This window comes from Pararge aegeria, chromosome 6 (genome assembly GCF_905163445.1).
Source record: "Pararge aegeria chromosome 6, ilParAegt1.1, whole genome shotgun sequence".
Classification (NCBI taxonomy): Eukaryota; Metazoa; Arthropoda; class Insecta; order Lepidoptera; family Nymphalidae; genus Pararge; species Pararge aegeria.
Genome location: NC_053185.1, coordinates 11,492,050 through 11,517,992, shown reverse-complemented (window position 1 = coordinate 11,517,992; position 25,943 = coordinate 11,492,050). Strand labels below are relative to the sequence as shown.

Genomic DNA, 25,943 nt, shown 5'->3' with positions numbered 1-25,943 from the left:
GAGAACATTATGTAGAACTCTTAGGCATGCAGGTTTCCTTACGATGTTCTCCTTCACCGTTGATGCAAGTGATATTTTAATTACTTAAAACGCACATAACTTAGAAAAGTAGAGTTGCGTGCTGGGATTCTAACTCAGCCCTAGTGAAGTCGAGCTCCTATCCACAGGGCTATAGCAATATAATAGCACTCATTTGCTTGTAATTGTATAAATATTCCGTGCGCAGGTCAAACGAAATGTAATAATAGTATTTTGGGTAAAAGATAACGACTTATTTGAATAAACATAGCTGCTTAAAACCGATTCACATTTCACCAGTGAGGTGTTTTTACCCATAAATCATCAATATACTAGATCCATCTAATAATTACAAAGATACAACTTTAGAAAATAGATTTCCTTGAGTAAACCTTAATACATCTTTGTTCCTTTAGTGGAAGAGCTATGTTATAAAAAAAAATGTTCTACTTTATCCTATGCCTTTGAATCAAGCTATTAAACTTGACTGTTTTCCGTATCTAATATCATATTTTAACCATCATCAGTGAGATGTTATTTCTCCATCATCTGGAAAAATAACATCTCACTGAACACACAGTTTAGTAATAACATTCTTCGCACGCCAAGATAGTAATCAACTTTCTTAATTAACATTTTTCCAATAATTTGCACTCTTATCTCTAACGACTTACAACGAACTCTTTTTCGATTACTTTGAGAATGACATCTTTTATGAGGATATTAGATGCTTTCAACTGAAATTGAGTTAACTTTATGAGATTAGAACCTAATCTATCAAAAACGTTTAGTGGATATCTGAGCACTGATTAGTACCTACTGTGCCCGTAACTGAAAATCAATACAATATATTATCAAACTTGTCTTACCAAGATTTGTGAAAAATAACTTAGCCACGTGAAAAATAAGCATAACTAAAAGGAAGTTAACCTTATCGTTTTAAATCATGAACGATATCTTTCTTATCTTACGTTACGTAAAGTTTTAAAGATTACCTACCATACCTACCTAGATATTTGTAAGTTTTTGATTAATAAACATTATTTTTGTCCAACAAATAGGTACTGGATCCACATGGACGAAAATGGAGACGCCGAAGGGAATTATACGCTTTTATCCGTCGACACAACGCGGCCATCGGGTCTCTATCCGCTGGCTGTTCTGCACAAGACCGCACCGGTTGGTAACGTAAATTACTTTTCCGTTACTATTTTCCTAGCAACTAAATAATGACGGCCTCATAAACCTCGAAAAAAAGCTAAATTGTTTTAAAGAACGTACGTTGAATACTAATGTTAATGGAATACGTTCTTGAGGAGACGGAAATAACGTTAACTCGTATGGAACCTCTTTGAAGATGTCACGTTCATATCTCATATATTGCGTAGTTTAAGATAGCTTCAACGAGCAACTTTTAATTTAAAATGGGTTTAAATACATACATTTCCAAGGATTCAAATTCAAATTCAAAATTTCTTTATTCATGTGCACAGGCACTTATGAAGCGTTCATACATACATGTTTACATAATAACTTCGTTCGCCAACATATACTTAAGCCACGTGGGTTCCAAACGCGGTCTGGTCTAAGAAGCGCCCACAACAAACTTAGCCGGGCATTTTTTTTTATCACCATCTCACAGTAAATTATTATTAAGCTATGAAGTTAGAGCAGTTCACACCCGCGCTTTTTTACCGTTTAAGTAATCCTTAACATTATTTTGGGATTTTTCTTGTTATTATATTTTGATTGATAAGAGGTGAATGACTTTTTCGGACTAACGATAGCAACAGATGCTAAAAGGAAGCTAATTAAATTATGCTTTATGTATATTTACAAAAACATGTATCACTTATAAAAAACATTTTGCTTTCTACTATTTAGCTACTCTTACAAATATTTTTAAGTACATCGTTATAACAAAATCACACAGTCACGGGTTTTTTGACGAGCTTCAAATATTTATTCTGCAAACAGCAAAACGTACTTATACAGAGAACTTTTACTCAACCAATTTGCATCGAATTTGTGCCAAAATGAAGTCAAATTACTATCGTAGAAATATTATTTACGAAAGAAAATGGCTTATGAAGAATAATAAAAAAGTATGCAATTGCTATTACGATGGCATTTGCTACGTCAGGTTATAGGATGGCAACCGTTGAATATTTTTCTTCTTTTTACGTAGGTACTTTTGTAAAATTTTTGTGACAGCTCTACTGCCATGCTTATTTCTGCCGCAAAGCAGCATTGTTGCAATGCTGTGTTCCCGTTTGAAGAGCGGGCGTGGTTGCCGGTGTTAGTACAGACAAATGAGGCTTACACCTACGCCTCAGATTGACACAGGGTGGCCCGCTGGAGGACGTGTTTCTAGCAGGCTACGGTTTTGAACTTACCATGAGAAGGGTCATCTATTGTAGGAATACGTTTGTACGTACTCACCAAACGGTTCTGTTTGCGAACCAAACCAATGTACTTGTGTGGTAAAGCTCGCGCAAAGAAAGTTTGTCAAGCTAATCTCCTGGTGAGTACTGTCCAATGCCGAAATGTATGCTAGCTTTATCTATTCAAATTCAAATTCAAATTCAAATTCATTTATTTCAAGTAGGCCTACTTTATAAGCACTTTTGAAACGTCATATTAAGTATTATACTTATCTTTTTATATTAATTTTACATAGGAAATACGGTTCATTCGAGAGATGAAGTGGCCTGGAGGCCGAGTTCCTCTTTCGGAGCCTCCGTGCGGATTTCGTGGAGAGAAATGCGTCAGTAAGTAAAAAATCCCTTAATACTCTTTCAATTTCGCAGGCGATAAGCCTCGGAAGTGCCAACGATCTAGTATTCTTTAAGCCCATTGGCAGTTTGGAAATAATCATTACGTTTTCTATATGTGTCTCCAAAAAAGCGGATTGGTGCACTCCACACACCTTTGAGAACATGATCTCTCAGGCATGCAGGTTTCCTTAAGATGTTTTCCTTCACCGCTGAGGAAAGTGATATTTTAATAACGTAAAACGCACATAATTTACAAAAGTCAGAGGTGCGTGCTCCTACCCAATGAGCTAAGATATATTTACATATTAGATGAGAAATGATAAGAGAGAGACTTTAGAAAAGAAATGCATATTTTTCTATTTGGTTGTAATAAACAGGCGACGAGTTCAGTATATAATTAAATTAAATGTTATATTTCCTAACAGTGTTTTATACTGATATGAGATATCAGTATAAATTGTCATTAATTAATTTATATATTCTATTGTATTTTATGTTTAGTCGAAATGTTTTAGTAAATAATTAGGAAAAATTTATGTACGTCAAATTCCCGTTAAAGGCTTGACATTCTTTTCTTTAGAAATATGAATGTATGTAAATTGTTGTTATCACAACAAATAAATAAATTGTTAGTAGTTTAAGTTATCTCAACCTCATTAAGCAGCACTAAGCCCCTTAAGTAAAAAGCGTTTTATCGTGTTTTGGCGTAGGGGGTAGAGTGAAAATACGCGGGGCGCACAACAACGTCTGGGCGGGCTCGGGTTGAGACGAGGGCGGCCGCAGCGGGAGTCGCGTGCGGGCGATGGCTCGCTGCTCAACATTGCTTGTCACTTACACCCGTTACGACACTTTTACGACCCACCCCACTTACTTACTCCTTTACAAACCTTGTACTTAACGCCACCCGACCTCCAGCTAAGCAAAACTTTTTTACATCTGGCAAAATGTGCCCAACTAATGGACTAAACTAGTCATTCTATTACCCACTTACTTAAATCGGTGATAGCTTAGTGGTTATGTCATCAGGCTTACTTTCGGCGGTCCGAGTTCAATTCGCGGCACGTCCATACGTTTACACACCTATAAGTTTTCTAACTTATGTGTGTTTAACGATACTAAATATCACTTGCTTTAAACGGTTAAGGAAAACATCGTGAGGAAACCTGCACGACATCCTTATTAATATTATAAATGCTAAAGTGTGTTTGTTTGTCCTTCCTTTACGCCCTTAAGCACCCAATGAACTTGATTTTTGGCATAGAGTTAGTTGAAAGGACGGAGAGTAAAGTAACATAGGCTACTTTTTGTACCGGAAAACAAAACCTAAACCCTTCTTATTTCGGGGAACGCCGGTGCACTTTTGAGGGCTCGCAATTTGTTGATAATGATGATTACCTAAGAAAGGTAGTATTCTCAAAACATTAGGTACATTTTTTATGGTGGGACCATGATGTCCCTGTTTGCGCAATCCATAGTTTTAGCTGTATATATATATATATATATATATATATTATATATATATATTTACAGTGTACATATAAAGCTATTATATAAACATATTCCACTAGATACAAGTTAGTCCTTTAGCTGCAATTTCACCTGGTTGTAAGTTGACGCAGTCTAACCTTTTATGGAATAAAACCCTAATCAGTTGGATTGGGTAGGATGGTAACTAGCCACGCCAAAGGCTCTCACCAGACCAGACCAGAGAAAAGGGATCGAGCCCGGGACTCCCCTCATAAGACCACAACGCTAAGCACTGCACCAGGTATTTAGATTGTTTTCTTTGGTTCCTCAACTTCTTTCCAAGAACAATATTTTTGTGAAATAACTTTACAAAGTTGTCAAAAAAAGATGCGTGGTGACAACCATAATATCAGCTGTGTTCACATAATATAGTGAAATGGGGTGACAGTCCACGGTTTCCAATGGTAACAGAAATAGGTATAGTAGATTATGAAAACAACAATTCAAAAACATTGTTCCTAATTATTTACTGAAACATTTCAATAAAACAAAAAATATAGGATATATAAAATAATGAATGAAATATAAATAAGTAATCGAATTGTTTTTAATTACTTATTTATACTAATATCTCCTCTTAGTGTAAATTAAACACTGTAAGGAAATACAATATTTAATTTAATTATAAACTGAGATCGTCGACTATTTATTACGCCCAAATAGAAAAATACACATGATGTAATAATATATCTTTTCTAAAGTCGGTTGTAATTGAATAACACACCATATTTCATTTTGATATACTGCCTCTTCAAAGAATGGCTTTGAAAGGCTCCCCTCGACATCATTTTGCTTTTCCTCAACAATAAATAAAACTTTTCATAAAACTGACTTCAGTCCACAAAGCTTGTGCCAACTGTCGATAAGCTTAAGATTTATTGAGATCTATCTGAACTTTTTCTTGCAAGCGTTTTTAAAACTATTGACTTAAAATATTCTCTCTTTTCCATTTTCTATAATTAATTTCACAATCACATCACAAGTAGGTATCTACCCATCTGATGAAAAGCATCATCATTATCAATATCTTAAACTAAAATATTTATCATAACTGCCCCGTTGGTCTAGTCGTTAGCATGTTCAACTACAAACTACAAAAAAAAAACCAGAAACAAGAAGTTTGCAGAAAAAACAGAAATTACACAATACCTAGTATTGTGTATTTTCTGTTTTAGGAATTTTCCGTACCAGCCCGGAGTTAGGAAGTTGGTGGTGTCAACCCCCGTGCCTCGGTGAGCACGTTAAGCCATTGGTCCTCACTTGTGCTAAAAGTCGTTAGAAGCCCACCATTGGATCTGCGTCGTGGGTATAGACGGTTCAAGAACATAGGCTCTTGAACAGTCTATGAGAGAGTTTATAGTCCTATGAGAGACGAGGCCCTTGCCCACCAATGGGACGTTAGGGTTAATTATTTATTATTTACGGATAACTAAGAACTGTTGGTATAAATTAGGTATTAGAGTGTTATAGGTAACATAAAGTCAATGTAACAACAGTCGTTTTTATCGAGTTATTAGAGATTTTAAGGTGATTCTAGGTTTAAAGAATTGCGACAAAATTGCGGAAGAAAATAAATTAATAAAATTTTCTTTAATCTGTTCATTAATAACAACGAATTTAATGTACCAACGACTTCGTTTGGAAACGTTTACTATTTTAACGAAAGTCACTTTACGAGTACTTTGAATATATAACAGAAATAGCTGCTGAATTTATTCGTTTCCTTATCCCGGCCGACAGAATACCGCTTCCCTTGCAAAGGTCTGAAGGCTTGATTGAAGCGCGTCTTTTCCACTTTCCATTTAATACTTTGACTTACCCTCAAATCCACTTTACACATCCATTGAAGACCCTGTCTGTTTCTTCACCTTACAAATTGAAATAAAACGTTTCAAACAAACTCTGAAATGGAAATTTTCAGCCATCTCTTTGAATTTTTTTAGCAAATTTTAAATTGTTATTTAGCATCGAGTAGCTAGCGGTTATAGCCTAGTCGTTAGAACTTCAGCCTCCCATTCGAGGTGACCGAGCTCGATCCCCGGCGCGCATCTATAACTTTTCGGAGTTATGTGCGATTTTTATTTTAAGAAATATAAAATATCACTTGCTTTAACGGTGAAGCAAAACATCATGAAAAAACCTGCATTACTAAGAGTTCTCCATAACGTACTCAAAGGTGTGTGAAGTCGAGCAATCCGCACTTGACCAGCGTGGTGGACTACGGCCTAAACCCTTCTCATTCTGAGACCAGTGCTCTATAGTGGGCTGGTAATGCATTGAAAATGATGAAGATGATCGAGTGGTTCCTTAGCTATTTATTAACATACCTTGTTTCGTAGTGGAGTTCAATTTATTGTCCCAACTGACCCCCACTCACTCATACTTGAGACTTTACTTAAAACTACCTTTTACTAAGTAAAGTCAACGTACACTCTAACTTTAGCCTAAGTTTTGAAGTAAGTAAACAAACTCATACTGTTAGCGCTGATCAGTCATTTTATATCAAAAGTTTGTAAATTTGATCATAGACAACTCTAGAATCTCCGACAGAGTTACGTAACTCCAGCCGTTTTTGGTTGTTTTTACTTTCTTTTTCTTATTATCGCAGGAAGCGTCCTTATTGTTATATTATAGTCCTTGTAATATATATTTGTGTGTATATAGTTTCATCAAGCTCTAGTAACACTTACTAGACCTTTCACGCTTGCCTTCCCTTCATCTCTTCTAATCAACAGTAGGATACTTTTATTGATCGAAAGTCAAATGCATAAAAACTGTGAAGTACTTTGAAGCCTCTGCTGCTGGTTTAAGCTGAATAATAGCAAAAAGTAGTTTAACGGGCACATACCACGTTAGTAATATGTGATTAGTAGATATTTCGAACCAGTAATATTCTCGCGGTATGTACCCGTTGAACTATTTTTAAGAAATGTTGATTAACCACGTAAATCTTCGAATCTTTAGTAAATAGCAAAAAAATTGCATCGGCTGCTTTAAACGTAGCCCCAGGCACATTAGTGAAGATAACGAACACAGCATACTAACTGAGCTCTACAGTTAATTATGAATTGACTAATGATCTAACCGGCTATATTTATAGTTTTATTTATAAAAAACCAAAGAATTAGCATCGTGTAAAATTAAAACATGTTTCAAATATCTAAGCACTTTTGTCTTCTTTGTGCTACTAAGCCTAAGTAGTGCTAAGTTTAAGAAATATGTAGTTATTGTTAAGTATTTTTATTTTAACATATATTTTGTTTTGTTCTAGTATATTCAGTTTTAATTAATTTGCATGCTATGACGCATCGAGGAGGCACAATTGAATACATATGCCAAAAAGCATTAAAGTTTACGTTTTTTCCGTTCGAAAAACTTACAGCCAACTGCCTAGCAGTTGGCTGTAAGTTTTTCGAACGGAAAAAAAAGTATTCATAATTTGTGGTGGGATTTTACAAACTGTAAACTCATAAATTTTGCAGGGTCGGTAATTTTTATGTTAATATTTTTGGTGATATATTAGGTTCAATTTTACTAAACTGAAATTAAAATGTTTTATGTTAAATTTCAGCACACATTTAACAGCACATTCATCCACAAAAAATTAAAATAAGATTTATTTCAATTTTTCTTAATCTGTAAAATAAGTGTTTTGTCAGGTGTGTAAAAATATTGAAATTAAACTTATCCTATATTTGTCTTTTGTCGATTATGCTGTCGGCAGTAATGGTTCGATATAATAATAGTACGGATACAATAGGTCACGTCGGAGCCTGGGCTCTCGGTGCATCAGGAGGTACTCTAGCTCTATTAGCTCTGGCTGCACTGGCGTTATACCGTGGCTGGCGCTACGAGCAAGAGCTGGACTCGCTGCTCTGGAAGATCGACTTCAGAGACCTGCACCTGCCGGATGAGGACCAACGCGCCAACAAACTGAGTAGGTAAACGCAACTTCTTTATGTTGTTTGCATGTTCTTGGTGTTGCATGCTGGTTTCATTCAGTTTAGCCTTTACAGTTAGGTTCTTAGAAATAAAGTTTGTAGTTTTTATATCGTTGGATAAGCTAGGTACATACTTACGTTTTGTTTCGTCTCACTTTAACTGGAAGCAATCTTCTAAATGTCAAAACGTGATAGAACACCTTAGAATGTTCATATCATAGATTAGCTAAGGAAAGAGCAATATTAAACATTAGTTAAACTAAAATTGAATTTCTGTAAGTACTCCCCACAACTAACTACATTGTAAAACATGTAAACCCAAGACGAAATTTTTTTTTAATAAAACATAAATAATAAACAAAGTTATATTTATATCCACGTTCGAATTATAATCCCCGCCATATATAACAAAAACCGTATTGACAACCTCTTCCTTTTTGTAAAATCAGCTCTTAAACATATATATATATATTGATAAGACTATCTTTTTATAAGTAGCAAGTTGGTCAGAGCTAATTTTTTTCAGCAAGATAGCAGCGCCGGTTTGAACGCGAACTCTAACAATGCCATCGGAAATAACGAGAAAAGTGGCGGAAGTACGGGAGGAGCTCGTTCCAGTCAAGTATCGCTGAGTTCTAACCCAGACCTCGACTTCCGATACTCGGCGATCTTCACTGAAGTTGCTTTCTACCGTGGTCGTTTGCTTGCAGTTAAGCGCGTGCGGAGAAATCACATCGACATCAGTCGAGAAATAAAGAAAGAATTAAAAATCGTGAGTACATCTCCACTACTCTACTACCTAATGCAGATCATTATCATGATTAATTGCAGCTTCATTCCCACTGCTGGGCATAGGTCCTCGCTCTTTAACCAAAAGTGGGCTAGTTTAACCTTCCAAGATACTGTAATGCGGGATAGAGTGTTAATATAACGTGTTTGTAATAATAATCGGGATCAACAGCATAACGTGCTCTGCGAAGCACGGATGGAGAACTCGATTTGAAACGGAGAAAAACCCAAGACCTAACAATTTTCATTCGGACTCGGTAATCAAACTCAAGACCTCGTGATCTATAGTAACCACTAAACCACCGAGGCACCCAGTTACGTGGTTTCGGGTAACCCTTGTTACAAAATTATTTAAAGATCGTTTTATCACTTATTGTTAGACCAGTCGATCATTATAAGTAACACATATAACATTCTTTAACATAGAGTTCCAGTATGTTACCTAATTGAAGTAGCGTAGTGGGTCTAAGCTCGACATACCTCATTCCTGTAATAGAATAAGGCGAACGACGATAGCAACGAGAAATAAATGTGTATTATTGATGACAGATGATGTATTGACATCTACATCTGACTTTATCTACTGTGTAACTTTATAAGGTTAGTGTGGAAAGCTTATTTAAGCTTAGTTCTATCAGGATGCAATTTCTAAATAACTCGATTTTCACCATATTCCTGTTTACGATATCGCTCGTTCTATAAAATGTTATTGCGTTGATCAAAGCTATAAAATCGACGGACGATTTAAATATAAGATAGATAGGGACTTAGCTGGATTGTTGATGATGGATTTTCCAAAACATAAACGTGTTAAAAGTATAGGTTAATTTAATTTAAAACTTATAAGAGGTCTTCGAATTGTTATGAAATCAATATTTACACTCATACTGATAAGTAACCCACGTCATAGTCGAAAGGTACAAGATCTTGCATTAAATAGACGCAAGTGGAGACTCTCCTATAGAGAGATGCGTGCTGTGGACGAAAGCATATTATAAGCACGTCTTACCCTTTTAGGTACAACACTTTGCAGCTTTGACCTCGCTTACTGCTAAGCTGCCAAGCACGCTCACCGAGGTGAAAAAGCAAAATTAATTCCTGATTCTCTGAACTAACCATACGTTTAAACCTGTTGATTAAAACTAACCTAGTGAGGTGAGAAAAATTTAAGATTCTATCCTATAAATTCCTTTACTTTATCCCTTTGCCTAACAACACAGAATTTTCAATATACCTTCTACTGTTGTTTACTTGTAATAAAACTGACTTCGAAACGTATCCCGTAAGACGGCAAAACATACAAGACCCAAATCCCTGCCTAAAAGGAACTGAAAGTAACGATGCCTATCAAAGCTCTACCGCTCGCAAAATACGTAATTTCCCCTCACAATAGCTCTAACAAGCAGGAATGAAGTGAGATAAATCATGCTCATTCATAAAATGTTTACGCCTTTCTTACAACTACAAACAGTTTATTACGCGCAGGTTCTATAGGAGCGATATGATTATGTGAGCGATACTTGACTTAGGAAATTCGAAGTTATATTTATTTGGATTTTAATGAGAAATGAAGTTCATCACATCTACATTGACATTTATATTACATAATATTCTAAAGTTGAGTTGAAATTCGCTCAAGACTTTTTAGTACATACTGAAAGAGTTAGAGCTACGCTTGGCGATCGGGACAAACAACAAGTTCGACAATGTGGTCTAGACAAGTGTGACTAGTTTTTAAGTTGCAAAAGCCCCTAGCAACATAGGAGTCGAAAACATCAATCTTTATAATCAAATAAATAAAATCGAAGCACGTTCGTACGCAGAACTCAGGCGGGCCTCTCACAGACGTATAATCACCCTATTTAATAACATCGACTAAGAAAAAACACACCAAACGCCTTCACTGGTTCACATGTTCGTCTACGTGTCACTAAGTATGGTTTGATTCCCGGGTGAAGAATAATTAGGCAAGCGCAGGATCTCAGATAAAGGGTCAATTTACAAATTTATTTATCAGAACGTGTTCTTAGTTTAATGACGTACTATTAATACTCGCCATAGTGCCTGTTACACAGATCTCGATTGTTTTGATACAATAATAGCTGACTGTTGATTTCCGCTAATGTAATTGAATATGTCCCTATCTAGAATTCAAGTCATACGTCCGAAGTTGTACAACAGGAGCTGAATTTATTATTTTGTGCACTCGCACCTAGTGCATATATCCAAAATACGAAGATATTGTTATGTACGTCGACCCATATACAACTACGCTCGGATGTTAGGCTCTAACCGTAAAAAATGTCTAAGAACTTGCTCTGAAATAATACACAAGTATTTTGTTTTACAGGAATTATTGTTTTTTGTTTTATGGCAATACCTTTACATTTTAAATGAAACGTTATCGTGGATAACCATCATCATCGTCAGCCCATTAATGTCTAACAGCCAGACAACGGGCCTGCTTTATCATAGGGATATGGTTTAGAGCATAGATCTACCACGTCACATAATCCGGGGCAGTGGGCTTACCAAGAATTGTAAAAACCGGGGTCTACGGCTTAACGAACGAACATTAACTACGTGCTGATACTGAGAATTTATGTATGTGTTAAATAACAGTTTTTTTTTATTCCAGCTTTATCTAGCTAGGAGTGATATAACGTAGAACACCATGATTATTAATTTATTTTCGACTATTCATACGTCATAATTTTTTTTTATAACTTAAATAAATATTTAGTTACATACTCTATTTCCCACACCGATCGAAGCGGTGATGGCCCAGTGGGTAGGACTTCGACGTCACTTTCGGGGGGACGAGTTCGAATCCCAGCACGCACCTATAACTTTTGTAAGTTATGTGCGTTTTAAAGAATTAAAATATCACTTGCTTCAACGGTGAAGGAAAACATCGTGAGGAAACCTGCATACATGAGAGTGCTCCATAATGCTCTCAAAGGTGTGCAAAGTCCAACAATTCGCACTGGGTCAGCGTGGTGGACTACGTCCTTAACCCCTTCTCATTGCGGAAGGAGACCAGTTCCGATAATGATACTCTTTTATTTAAAACCATACAAGAATATAAACAGAAGCAACTACGAGTTATGACAATATAACAAAGAAACCATTTGTAAGCATAATCCTACTGTTTATACGCGTATAAATAATAAACATCCGTGAAGTTATTTCAATTCAAGTGCTCATGCTTCATGACTTACAACAAGGCGACGCGGCTTCGCAACCGCCATCTCTGCTATTCTCGACCATCTAGAAATGTCAGCGTAATCCTACATTTAAAAAATTGTATACAATAAAAATTGCAACATCCAGACTGTGGGCTGCATTACTACGCCAGTATTTCATAAGTTTACTTAGCTGTAAAGTTTTCTCGACACAAACCAACACGACCTACCCTGACTGTGTACCGAAGGGTGCCGGAACAAGAATAAATGGTTTTTCAACTAAAATTTTCGTGGTCAACATTTCTTAAATATAGGTCCCGTCGTGACCACGATCCATGCAACTGGGTCGAAATATCGACAAATCCAAAATATTATCGTGGTATGTACCCGTTGAACTATATTTAAGAAAAGAATAAATGGGGCATTAAATAGTAAATAATTTGAAAAGAATTGTTTGTAGGGTTTCTCTGTAAAAATTGACAGCTTTAGCTTGGAGTTAGAAAATCAATGGCATTAAATACCGTGTCTCGTAGAGCAGGTAAGACCAGCTATTGAAAATAATGATGGAATACTTTTTATTGCGGTAAAAACTTTTTTAGGTTTTTTGTTCAGGGGCCAAAAAGTTAAAAGGCGAAAATTATTTATTAAATGGAGGTCCCATTAATCGTAGAGGTCTCGGGGTCTAGCCGAGTTTCTCTGCATTGGCAGGTCTAGCTAGTTTAGCTTAGCTTGAACTGTCAATTTAGTTTAGTTTAGATGTTTGTGTTGGTAATCAACAACAAAAACAGCTGGCACTTATGAATCAAGTGCCAGTTGATAATAATTCGACAGGTCTAATACTGCTAAAACTTTAAATTAAGTAGCTATCTTTTTCCACGAAGAATATAGTAAAAGAGATGACACTAAATTTGGACCTGTCAATTAAGTATTGTTTAGAGATTTGTGTACAACAGAACTGTGCGGTAGGTTCCAATTTATCGATTCTCCATTTCTTCAAATAAACTTATTCAACGAAAGAGTAGCTAGCACATTTCAAACTCATCATCGGTGACACGATACAAATTACAAAGCCAAAAATGCTCTTGTTTAAGTAGACCTCCAGAAGGCACTTTTAATGGCCACATTCAAATTTCTTCACTATAGTGAGATGATGGTGACTGTTAACGACATTCGTAAACTATTATTACTCAACTGAATACCGTTTGATTCGTGGCAATACTCAAAGACAAAAAAACAAGGGTTTATCCTTGTCACAGAATATAAGGGGCATACCACTTCCTTAAAAGGTCGCGGCTACCAGTCTTATCTTTCTCATCACATAATAAAGGCTCTATCTGTGACAATAATCCCACCATATTCTTTAATTTTTACCTACAATACAAAATAAGTTTTTGGGGCAAAAAATATCCCTGTCACAATAATATTATAATAATACTAACGGGCCTGGCAGACGCGCTGCTTAGAATAGCAGCGCCATCTACCGGGTCCAATTGTGTTCTAACCATCTAGATACCTATAAACACACTATATTTCATTCAAATCAGTCCAGCAGTTTAGGAGAAGTTAGGTGACAAACACACGTGCACAAGAATTGAGAAGTTATAATACGTACAGTGCATATCGTACCCTGTGGTGATGGCAGATCAAAAGACAGTTGTCACCACCCCTACCTTTCCCACGGGTGTCGTACTAGGCAACTACGGGAATATGGCAGCAACGTCCTCTGTGTCCGTAACCAACCCATGCAGTAAACAGCATGGTGTTCATGGAATAACACTTCCGTTTCCAGTGACGTGCATAGATGTGCACAGGATATGCAGATCATATAAAATGAAGAAAAACCCCAGTACGAGTACTTCAAAACTTAAGGATAGGCATTGTCAGAGTTATAAAAATCTTACCCTTAAGTATTTATAACTCGTACTGGAGATTTTCTTATTTTTATATCATCTGCATACCTTGTGACTTCCCCTTTATGTACGCCACTGTCCGTTGGTAGGGGCCTTTAGTCAGCAGTGGACTGTTGATGATTGATGTTTATGTACAATGTGAAAGTTATTGCTTGCTTGTTTTATTATCTGTAGGTATGTACTTGCTGGTGACCTCGACTTTGTCCATGTTGTTTCGGTTCCGAACCCATGTTATTTCCCGGACAAAGTTTTCTACGGCCATTCCAGGAAGCCTATCTCTATGAAAAATTTTGCCACAATCGTTTTACCTGTGAAACCGGGCATAGGTAACGAAGTTTTTTTTTTATCATCTATATTCATCTCCAGGATGCAAGTATAGATAGCACATGACAATTTTCATTAAGATGATTATTCCTTATTTCCTCACTAATATTGTAAATGCGAAAGAGTGTTTGTTGGTTTGTCTTTAGCGCCCTAACTAAGCAACCAATCAGCTTGATTTTTGGCATAGTACCAAAATAGGTTACAAAAAAAAAACATCGCATTTAGGTTTTTGTCTGCGTTTAATAATCTCGCCTTTCTGTTATTTTCATGCTAAAATCTTTGTCACAGATGCGGGACTTACAGCACGACAACGTGAATGGTTTCGTGGGGGCGTGCATCGAACCACCAAACGTGTGTGCTCTTTCAGAGTACTGTACTAGGGGTAGTCTTAAGGTAAGCTCTACCATTTCTGTTTTTCGTCCAAGGCTAAATTGTAATTGGCAATTACAGTCACAAAAAAGCTTTGGTATATTCTTTCGTTGATTTCATCCGAATAACTGTCAACTGTGAAGCATTATATAGATTTACATTGCTTTTTGAATGCTACGCCATTGAAAATGTTATATCAAATAAAATAAATATAAATACAACATTTATCGTTGATACTGTTTCCTCTAACAACAGTCATACAATTCTAAAAAAATTTGAAAAATTTTATCCTTGTCTTAATTAAAATCTAATTAAATATATTTTAACTGAGCACTGGCGTGACTTCATAAAGGCACATAAGCTCTGCTTACTCTAAAAATTTATACAAAACTCTTAAAGGATGAGGAGTTTTGCCTTTATAACAATAACCCTGTGCACGCCGCTTTACAAGCTACCTAGGCAAGCCGTTAATTGGACGACTGAATTTATTTCAAATTAAGCTTTCTATAAATTCTTTGAACCCCTCATCGAGTGAAGACAGTTTTAATACAGTAACATCTAGTTTCTAATTAGATAGTTCATACCGATAAAGGCGGCAGCGGCGGACTGTCTTTACACTATTAAGCATTGATATATTATATTACTATCACATTAAGTTAATCTGTTATACTCATTATTGTATTTTTGCAGGATATTTTAGAAAATGAAGATATAAAACTAGACAATATGTTCATTGCTTCTCTTGTTGGTGATATCATAAGGGTAAGTTTAAATGGCAAGTTGGTTGAGTGCAAGTTGCCAATTTAAGAATATATCATATTTATTTATTTTATTTAGAAAGAAACCATTAATTTATTTAAAAAAAATGCGCGATGTCCCAATGAACGCAGCGCAGTATCTTTATGTTGTCTATTTCTTTGAAAATTATACGCCTGATTATTGACGCATGCTTTACCTAATATGGCCTTAATTAATTTATTGAATTAGAATTATTTTAACATACATTAAGTACGGTAATCAATAAAACGAATGCCAGAAAGGACCTAACTGATCCCTACATAGATTATTACCTATTGAATATTTAAGAATTAGAAGCTATCTGTTGATCATTCTATTGTATAAGAAAAATACTTGAGGAATTATAATGAAGCAATAATTTATTCGTTTTGTTACCTAATGACTTACTTACCTACCTAAGAATATTCTCAGGTAAGTTCTCACATAAGGAAGTTTAAGTATAACAGAGAGGACGCCACTCCAGCACCTCCAGAAACAGCTTGGGACCCTAATATGAGCCGTTCCTCAACCCATTCTCACCTCAACTTCGTGACATAATAAAATATCAGGAACTCTCTTTGATGGCCGATTGGCGCAGTGGGCAGCGACCCTGCTTTCTGAGTCCAAGGCCGTGGGTTCGATTCCGACAACTGGAAAATGTTTGTGTGATGAACATAAATGTTTTCCAGTGTCTAGGTGTTTATTTGCATATAAGTTTTTATGTATATTATTCATAACAATATTCATCAGTCATCTGCACGCCTAGTTTGGGACTAGATGGCGATGAGTGTATTATGTATGTATATGTTTCTGATTGATAAAGTAAAGTTACTCCGTGACTCTCCATCGCCCGCTGAATGACTTTCTTATCAGTGTACTTAAGTTTCTAACTACCAATAATTAAATAGGGGATGATTTTCATCCACGAGTCACCACTCCAGTTTCACGGATCGCTTCGTCCATCTAACTGTCTGGTTGACGCGCGGTGGGTGGTGAAACTTGCAGACTTTGGACTGAGGGAATTCCGAAGAGGAGAGATACCTCCATCAGATCCTAATGCTCTGCGATCTCATATAGATAGTGAGTATTACTAAAAAGTGTCTTCGAATAGTCTTTAGCCATTTAAACTCTGTCTGGGCGATCTCTATTAATGTTTATAGTGGGTAGGTTCTACTTTATTCATCATCATCATCATTTTAACCAATGGGGTTCCACTGCTAGGCATAGGTCTTCTGAAGGGAGTTCCACAATCCACGGTCCTGGGCCGCTTGCCTCCAGCGGCTCCCAGCGACTCGCCTGATGTCATCTTTCCTCCTCGTTGGGGGCCGACCTACGCTGCGTTTACCGGTGCGGGGTCGCCATTCCAGCACCTTATGACCCCAACGTCCATCGGTTCTCCGAGCTATGTGCCTACTTTATTATAAAAAAGATTTTTATTAGATACCTGTTCAGCAATATAATCGTTCAGTCCCTTCATATTATACTTGTATTGGACAAGCAAACGTTAATAGGTACAGGAGCATTTTGTATTATGGTTGCATTAACAGGTAAATCTGATATTTTATTTTGTGAATATAAACAGACTGTTAATCAGAAAGAATGGATCAATACTCAATTTTTGACATATTAAAATCTACTTACAAAGAAAAATCACGACAAATGCAAATAAGTGTGTGTGTGTATACTTTTTTTTTTTAATTCCAATACATGTTAGCTCCTGACAGCAGTCGAACCTGGTGGTAAGTGAAGATGTCTAAGATGGTAGCGGGCTAACTTGTTAGGGAGTATATGGTAGTCATACCCCTAATCGGTTTCTACGCGTCGTCGCACCGGAACACTAGGTAGGGTGGTAACTAGCCACGGCCAAAGCCTCCCGCCTGACCAGACCAGAGAAAATTCAGAAGTTATAAATGCCCAAACCGCCCCTGCCGGGAATCAAACCCGGGACTTAACACAATTCACAGCGCTCACCGTTGCGGCAAGAAGGTCGTCAATACTGTATATAAGTATGATAGAATATCTGAAAAAGCCTTCACCTAAAAGCTTGGCAGTAAACAGTGTTATCTATCGTTAACAGGAAATGTTTTATGCATCGGTTTTGCAGTTATGATTAATTTTAAAAAGATTCCATTTCCCACTGCTATAAAATGAAGCCCGTTATACCACAATTTTTGCGATTACACGCACTTTGCCCTCAATTTGATAGTAAGTATATCTAGGTCTACATACTTACCTTTATATTTAGTTATAATTATTATGGATTTAAGAGATGCCTATACCTAGTCGTATAAGAAATTAAATTAGCCATTATTTTTAAACTACAGGGAAACCATATATAATTTACGAAACCACAATGGAATTGCGAACCGCGTTCACTAATGGAGGTCGATTTGAATGTTTTCGGTTTCGATGGGCTCCGAAACAAATTATATTTGAATGGAGAATAAATTCCAGCGAAACAAAAATATCTTATAGTATTAAAGTTATAATTGTATGTACAATACATACAATTAAATGAAAATTGAAAGGTCTGTCTGTAATTTCGGAATTACTGTCTGATATATCTATAAGATTTTTAAGCGACAGCATAATCTGAAAATACGTGTTGTGGGTCGGTTTTAATTTGAGTCTGTTTTTGTGTATGTATAGATAAGTATATGTTAAACATAGTCCACAAGGCAAAAAAGTTAAAAATTATTGCAGATTATAAACGGAACTTTTTAAAGAAACCTAAACTTGTTAAGGAGTGTTTTTCTCTTTACTGTTATGGCAGGAAACAGAAAAAAAAAGCTCTGCGGAAAATTCTACTATACCATAAAATATTTCTAGGTAAAGCATTCTTGACAACTCTGATTCGTGTCTTTTATAACTTGAGAAATAAATAGACGTTTTATATGCAAAAATGCCCCGACCTCATAATTGCTTTCTTTATAGCGTAGTTATATCATACATTGATTTGACTTGACTTGAGTGTTTTTGTACATATACCTTTGTACAAAACAACTCTGAAACGATATGATCCATACCTTGTTCTCCAGGTCTAGCCTATCTAGCGCCGGAATTGCTCCGCTCAGCGGGGTGGGGCAAGGACTGCTTCCCTACATCTCTGGATGTACGCAGCGGGTCTGCAGCGGCGGACGTGTACGCATTTGCACTGCTTTTGTATGAGTTGCACACACGACGAGGTCCATTCGGAGCCGAAGCACTGCCTCCACCAGCTCTCATGCGACGCCTCGCGCACCCTCACCCTGCGCCTTACAGGTAGGTATGTGTCTCGCTTTGTGTTCAAACTATGGGTTCCTAAACGACTAAAATGGCGAAGTTTCACGAACCGCGGCAGTTTTTTAGTGTTTTATGTATCTACCCACAGTACATGCAATCTAAGTTGCAGGCCTGAAAGAGGTAAATCACGAATTGCTGCATAGATAAATATTTAGGAATACAATGGTCATATTGCAATTGTACCTACCTTAAAGGTACATGAGAGGCAATCTACGAGAGCCAACTTCAGGCCAAGTACCTTGTGGTCTGCGACGCAGGCACCATACGTAACACGGAAATAAGTGTAAAGGGTTTAAGACGTGGTCCACAGTTGCAGATTGGTAGACTCCACACGTTTTTGAGAACACTATCGAGAACTCTCAGGCATGCAGGTTTCCTCACGATGTTTTCCTTCACCGTTCAAGCATGAAGCAAGTGATATTTAATTCTTAAAACGAACCATGACGGTTATCAATTCATAATTTATTCTGTTAGGCCACCGCTGGAGGACCTGGTGGGACGATTTGACTGCGTGCGAGAATGCTGTGCTGAGTGTTGGACTGAGGAACCAGCTCAACGACCAGACTTCAAAGCCATACGCACACGCCTCCGACCGCTACGGAAGGGCATGTATGATGTTTATTGTATTATTATCTCATCAACATTTTGTGAACCAATTTATTTCCAGTTCTGGACATGATTTGTCAAGTGACTCTCTCGATTTAGACTGTCCGGGATAGTACAATATTTTATATATTATATATTTTTGAATAGTATAAAAATAAGATATTTTGTTAGTAGCTACTAGGTAATAAGGTACCGTAATCGTAATAATATATGCCCAATATTTACTCAAGCCACATTAGCGTGCCAATAGTTCGTCAACCTCTGCTGAACCAATACCAAAGAATGTCAAAGTCCAATATTTCTTTATTCAAATAGGAATTCTAAAGTCTATGGATGCATCCAAAGAAATTTTATACTGAACTGATGATGATAACTACATTCATTATCTTAAAACTTAGACTAAGTACGAAGGGTTCTAATGACTCTGATCTAAGAAACCCACAGAAAACTTAGCCGGGTGTTTGTTCATTTTGTTATCACCGTTTCACATTGTCATATAAAACTATTATAGATTTATGCCTAAGGTTTTGTATCACTTTTAATGGATCAAGAGTATCAGATGTCCTGATGAACGTGATGTTTCGTTAAAATCGGTGCAGTAGCCGAACTTAGGTAAAAAACAGCCTTCTAATTTATAATACCTGTTGTATGTATGGATTAAAATTTAGTTCGAAATACACCTACAGATAGTAGAGACAATACAATAGTAGTTATCCTACTTATAAATTCCACTAACATAGATATTAATGTGATAACGACTTAAACCAACCTTTTGTTTGCTGGAGTAGTTTGAGAAACCTTGTAACTATTTTTCGTTGAACTGAAATATATCAATTGACAACTAACCTTCGACCCTAAGGTCATCGCAGACCGACGACAAACTGTGAGAGTTTGCTTCTAAATAAAAGGCATAGGTACCTATGCAAAATACTTAAAGCATTGGATACGTATTTATGATGATATTTATCGGCAAGGTGGCAACTACTTACGAATTCAACCTGATATTTTATAAGTTCTTATAATTTCAGGAAACCAAATATTTTTGATAATATGATAGCGATGATGGAAAAATATGCAAACAATTTGGAAGCTTTAGTAGATGAGCGGACTGATCAGTTACAAGAAGAAAAGAAAAAAACAGGTGAGTACATTTAGTATAATATATCTAGATCATAGGAAAAGGATTACAGTAGGGATTCAATCAACATTTTATATTAGTAGGTGGGTACTTATATGCAATGTAAGATTTAATAATCTTAAAGGTCCATCTGTTTAGATCGCTACATATCTACTGTTCAAAATAGTAGTTGCTAGTAAATTCGGTTAGTTATTTCGGTATTAATCTAATCGAAGCTTTATTCCAGAAAGTTGACCCTAAATACGTAGGTATATTTTGAACGAATAGGTACATTCTAATACAAATAATTGGATAATTTAATGTTGCCGACTGTACCTACACAAGTTCTGCATGGAGATGGAGACAAGTTTCTTAATACGGAAGCTTAACCAAGAAAAAAATAACTAATACTTTATTTTTGGTCCACTGTCATCGTAATTTAAATCTTTTAGATTACATTAGGTACCTACTATATTTTCTGTCAAGCACGCAAAATTCTCGCTATTCGTTAGGTAGGTTTCCTTCGTAATAAAAAGTTATAACCGAAAGCTCGCGATAAATATTAGCATATTTATGGCATTATTCAAATGCAAAACCATGTCACACTTCCTCGTTTCATTCCGGACTGGCCTAACTTAAACTTTCGGTCACGATCCGAACACTAGATTTGAATATTTGTCTGGTCTACTGACCAACGGTTAATAATGATAGATAACTGTTAGGTACTCAATATTTTGTGAATGTCACGACTGTCGAACCAGTCTTATTTGTATAGATTTACCTATTTATTGATTTTGCAGAATTTTTGAAATACTACTCGAATCTTAATAACAAAATATGGCTAGACTGTAACTTTTACAGGTAAAAAAAAGCCCTTTTTTTCAAAATTTTAAATTGTGAATATTTTTAGAGGCATTATTGGAAGAAATGCTGCCGGCACCCGTGGCTGAACAATTGAAGCGTGGGCGACGCGTGCTGCCCGAAAGTTACGACTCTGTCACGATATACTTCAGCGATATCGTCGGCTTTACCGCCATGTCTGCGGAGAGCACACCTCTGCAGGTCAATTCTCATAAATACTTACAATAATGTAGATTAATAGTAGGTAGGTTTGGGCAGATGCCAATGAAGCGGTGATTGCTTATTGACTTCGGCTTTATTTTCGGGAGCCGGGTTCGAATCACAGCACGCACCTCTAACTTATGTATCTCTAGTTATGTGCGTTTTAAGCATAAAAAATATCACTTGCTTCAACGGCAAAGGGAAACATCGCGAGGAAACCTGCATGCCTGAGAATTCTCCATAATTTTTTTAAAGGGTTGTGGAGTGCTCCGAAGCGCACTGGCCCAGCGTGGTGGACTAAGAACCCTTCTCTTTGTGGGTGGAGAACCGTGCCATGTATTGGGCCAGTAATGGTTGATATTATGAGGTATGGGCAAGGTTAGCCAAGTAAGTAAGGCTTCAGCTTTCCTTTCGTGGAGACAGAGTTCGATTAGCACGCACCACTGACTTTTCGTAGTAATGTGCGTTTCTTATTTATGTAATTTAAATGTCACTTGCTTTAACGGTGAGGGAAAACATCGCGAGGAAACCTGCATGCCTGAGATTCTTCATAAAGTCCTCAACGCGGTGTACGAAGTCTCCAATTTGTACTTGGCCGCGACTACGGCCTGAACCCTGCTGATTCTGAGAGGAGACCCGTGCCCTGTAGTATGTCGGTAATGGGATGACGATGGGCAAGGTTCTTCAACTGATTTCGAGCCACATCTATCATACCGACGGAACGTGGTATTGACGCCGGCTACGTACCAAAAAAAATTACATTGAAACAACTTATATAGCAGACTCACTAGCCACGTCAAACCAATATACGTATAAAGAATTAATTATGTAGGTACCTACTTTATTGTTTATTTGGAAGAAGCCTACCTACAAGTTTTTCTTCCAAATAGGTAAGTAGACATTTTTTTTTTTGCCTGCGTTTTTATATCAGTAATACAAATTGCAGGTGGTGGATTTTCTCAATGATCTCTACACGTGCTTCGATTCGATATTAGAAAGTTTTGATGTCTACAAGGTAGAAACGATAGGCGACGCTTATATGGTGGTAAGTATTCAATGTACGACCCCTTTCTCAGAAAAATACAAGTCAGCTACATAAAAGGCTTCTTCCCTAATATGTAGATGACACGACGCTTTTATTTTCAAAAATGTGTGAACATGATTGATGACCATATAAATGTTGTTGGGTAATTCTGTAGACTGTAGGTATATGCAGTACTTTTACATCGTAATATCTTAACCACTACCTATAGCTAGTAGCTATTTTTTATTGGGAGTTTTATGTGACTGAACATGTTTAGAAGCTTCCTCTAGGACTTTCCTCCTTGTACTTATTCTGTTACTCTGGGGTCGGAAATTCGATAAGGTTCTTTTCTTGTTCTTTGTTATTCTTTCCAATATTAAAATCATATGACCTGTGCGAAATCATTCATAATGGCGTCCTTTGTCTTGCAGGTTTCTGGTCTGCCCATCCGCAATGGAATCCTTCACGCGGGCGAAGTGGCGTCGATGGCGCTCGCATTGCTGTCCGCAACACGGGCTTTCCGCGTTAGACACCGGCCCGAACATCGTATGCTGCTACGTGTCGGGATACACTCCGGTAAACCAACTTAAACTTAACTTCTTACTTCATGATAATCGAAACTACAACTGAAGGCCAAAATACAAAGGGGACGGCAGCTCAGATTTTTTTTTTAACTTTACCAGACTCAATGTCAATGTATACCTAACTCGTTGTGACAAGATACAGATTCTAATGTATAGAGATCGAGCTCAAGGCTTCAATAGGGATTTCCCTCCGCAGCGTGCGATCGCAAGCGAGGGAACGTGAAGGCATACGTAAGCATGCTGAGGGACGCAACGGTGCAGTGTTCGCTCACAGGCAATTGCAGGGCGAGGCAGTGCGTTCAAGGATGTAGGTACGCGTAATTAGCTGACATTGCGGCCAAATCCCTTGCCGGGCCGTCTCCGGTGTGCTCTGGCCCTCGGCATGCCAGCTGTGGAAAAATCTGGTCTATCATTTCTGTTTTGCGCTGGCCTTTAGGTATCCCTTAGGTAGGATAGATGATATGAATGATAAGGTGCATTAATATGGAAACGCAATAAGCATCTTCTTAGATAATTGTCTTCTTAGATAAGTGTGAAAAAGTCCAAAAATTTATGATTTATTTCATGAATCGTGCATCGTACAGACTGCAGGCATTGAATACCTACCTAGTTTGATGCTTATGGATGCTGAATACACTCGTTCAGTCGTACTAGAAAACTCATAGGCGACGATGCAATATTCAGTTTGCAGACTCAATGTTGCCCGCCACGCTCTTAAGCTCATCATGACATAAGCCTTTTCCATCAGGCGTAAGATCAAATTGCAGATCAGGACATTATAAGCTGATCTTATCTAAAACATGTACGTCGTACACGTTTTAAGAGAAGATGTAACGTACGTAACAAACGCTTTTTTTTATTTTCAAATAAAATTCATTTTAATAGGTCCAGTCTGTGCTGGTGTCGTGGGATTGAAAATGCCTAGGTATTGCTTGTTCGGCGACACCGTCAACACTGCCAGTCGTTTCGAATCTACAGGAGTGCGTGAGTATTTGTTACCGCTGCAATATATCATGGTGCCGCAGGCTTTTGTAACAATTTTATAATTAAAGAAAATAAATAGAAATCTAAGTTACCCATAACCAATCATTAGACTTTAATAATATTATAACAAACTATTGGGGTTTTTTTTAAATCCCGATGGTTAACGTTCGTCTCTAAAAAAAAATTTAAAAAAATGTTGATATTTCTTTAATACCACGGGAACTAATAATTTGCTAGTAGCTTATTCACTCCCCAAAATATCAGCTATCTGTGTGCCAAATTTTATCGAGATTTGTGCAGCGGTTAAGCCGAACATAGGTAACGACCAAACAAGCACACTTTCACACACACAACACACTTTCCATTTGTAATATTAGGATGAGCATGGGAGCAACGCAATCAGACCCTTAAGTCATATAAAATTGGTTTAATTTATACGATCAAAATCGGTACTAAGTACCCGAATTACGAGCCATCTTGTCAAATAGAATGTATAATAATTACTTATATCTACGTCCCGCGTTGACTGCTGCCTAACATTAACAAATACAGTACACGAGTGCGGCAGGATTACACGCTAGGCGTGTTTTCAGCACTGGTGAAGCGTATTCGAAACAGGCGCTACGAGCATGCGGCCCCACACGCCTGGCGTGTGTAAACTTATCGCGAAAGCTATGCGGCCTTTACGCAACAGGTGTGTTATTACATCACTCGTTTTTTCTCATTTATTTATTGAATAACATGAAAACCCAACACTTGTTGCATTTGAATAGCAATTTCTTTTTTTTTGTTGGATAAAATAGAATAAAACTTAAATGTAGTCAACACAGATTTTCTTTTTTTCATAAATAATTATTTTGTAAAGAGCTTTAAATATTACATCTGGTAGGTACACTATTTTACTATATTCAAAATCGCGGCAACGTTAACCTGTGTGTAACTTGTGAATGTCATTGACGAATCATGATAAATAAATAAGTAAAAAAACAGTATTAAATACCTACTTACATACGAATGCGGATTGCCGACAAAGAAGCAAATTGTAAAATAATATGCATTTTAAATATAATAATCCTTCCAGTAAATATACAGAACCATTGTTAAATTTACTTTTAAATTCGAAACAATAGTAACTCATTACCGAGTAGTTTATTGGTACCGCTGGCCGCACCGATAAGGTTTATTCAAGACGATAAGAAAAAATAAGGATGCGGATGCATCGTTTTGTAATTCTGTCGGTATAATGGAATGCAAACCGATATTTATAAAATAAATTATCGACGATACCGATACCAGTGAAAATAGTGCAGGTGAACAAATATTAAAAAATATACTACAAAATATTTTAAAACAATGCAATTATCTAGGTGGGTATTATTTAGTGATCGATGGTATATGGTACTATTGTTGCAAATATTTGGTCGAAAACATGTTTTTTATATGAACTTGTTAGTTATACGTGTGATGGTCGATTCTCTCGATGGCATGGGACTTATTAAGAAAAACACTCATGTATAATGATTAGATAACTCACAAAACAACGAATTTTAAGTAGGTATATTGTCTAATATATAATAAAACGTGATTGCGTTGACGTTTAACTAGTATTTAATAAAACGCAGGTACTTGCGGTAACGTATAACACACTTGTTGCGTAAAGGCCGCTC

General features: G+C 36.8%; 1 protein-coding gene across 1 annotated transcript in view; it reads left to right on the top strand.

Moving 5' to 3' along the window:
• The window catches only part of LOC120624295 (guanylate cyclase 32E-like), a 45,552-nt gene that overhangs the window by 15,422 nt on the left and 4,187 nt on the right, over positions 1-25,943 (top strand). The window contains 14 exon segments of the mRNA XM_039890756.1: positions 1,080-1,197; positions 2,699-2,789; positions 8,083-8,259; positions 8,794-9,035; positions 14,760-14,864; positions 15,531-15,602; positions 16,526-16,697; positions 18,656-18,878; positions 19,374-19,508; positions 20,534-20,646; positions 21,533-21,684; positions 22,631-22,729; positions 23,140-23,284; positions 24,178-24,276. Of these exon segments, the coding sequence (XP_039746690.1) occupies positions 1,080-1,197; positions 2,699-2,789; positions 8,083-8,259; positions 8,794-9,035; positions 14,760-14,864; positions 15,531-15,602; positions 16,526-16,697; positions 18,656-18,878; positions 19,374-19,508; positions 20,534-20,646; positions 21,533-21,684; positions 22,631-22,729; positions 23,140-23,284; positions 24,178-24,276 (1,943 nt within the window).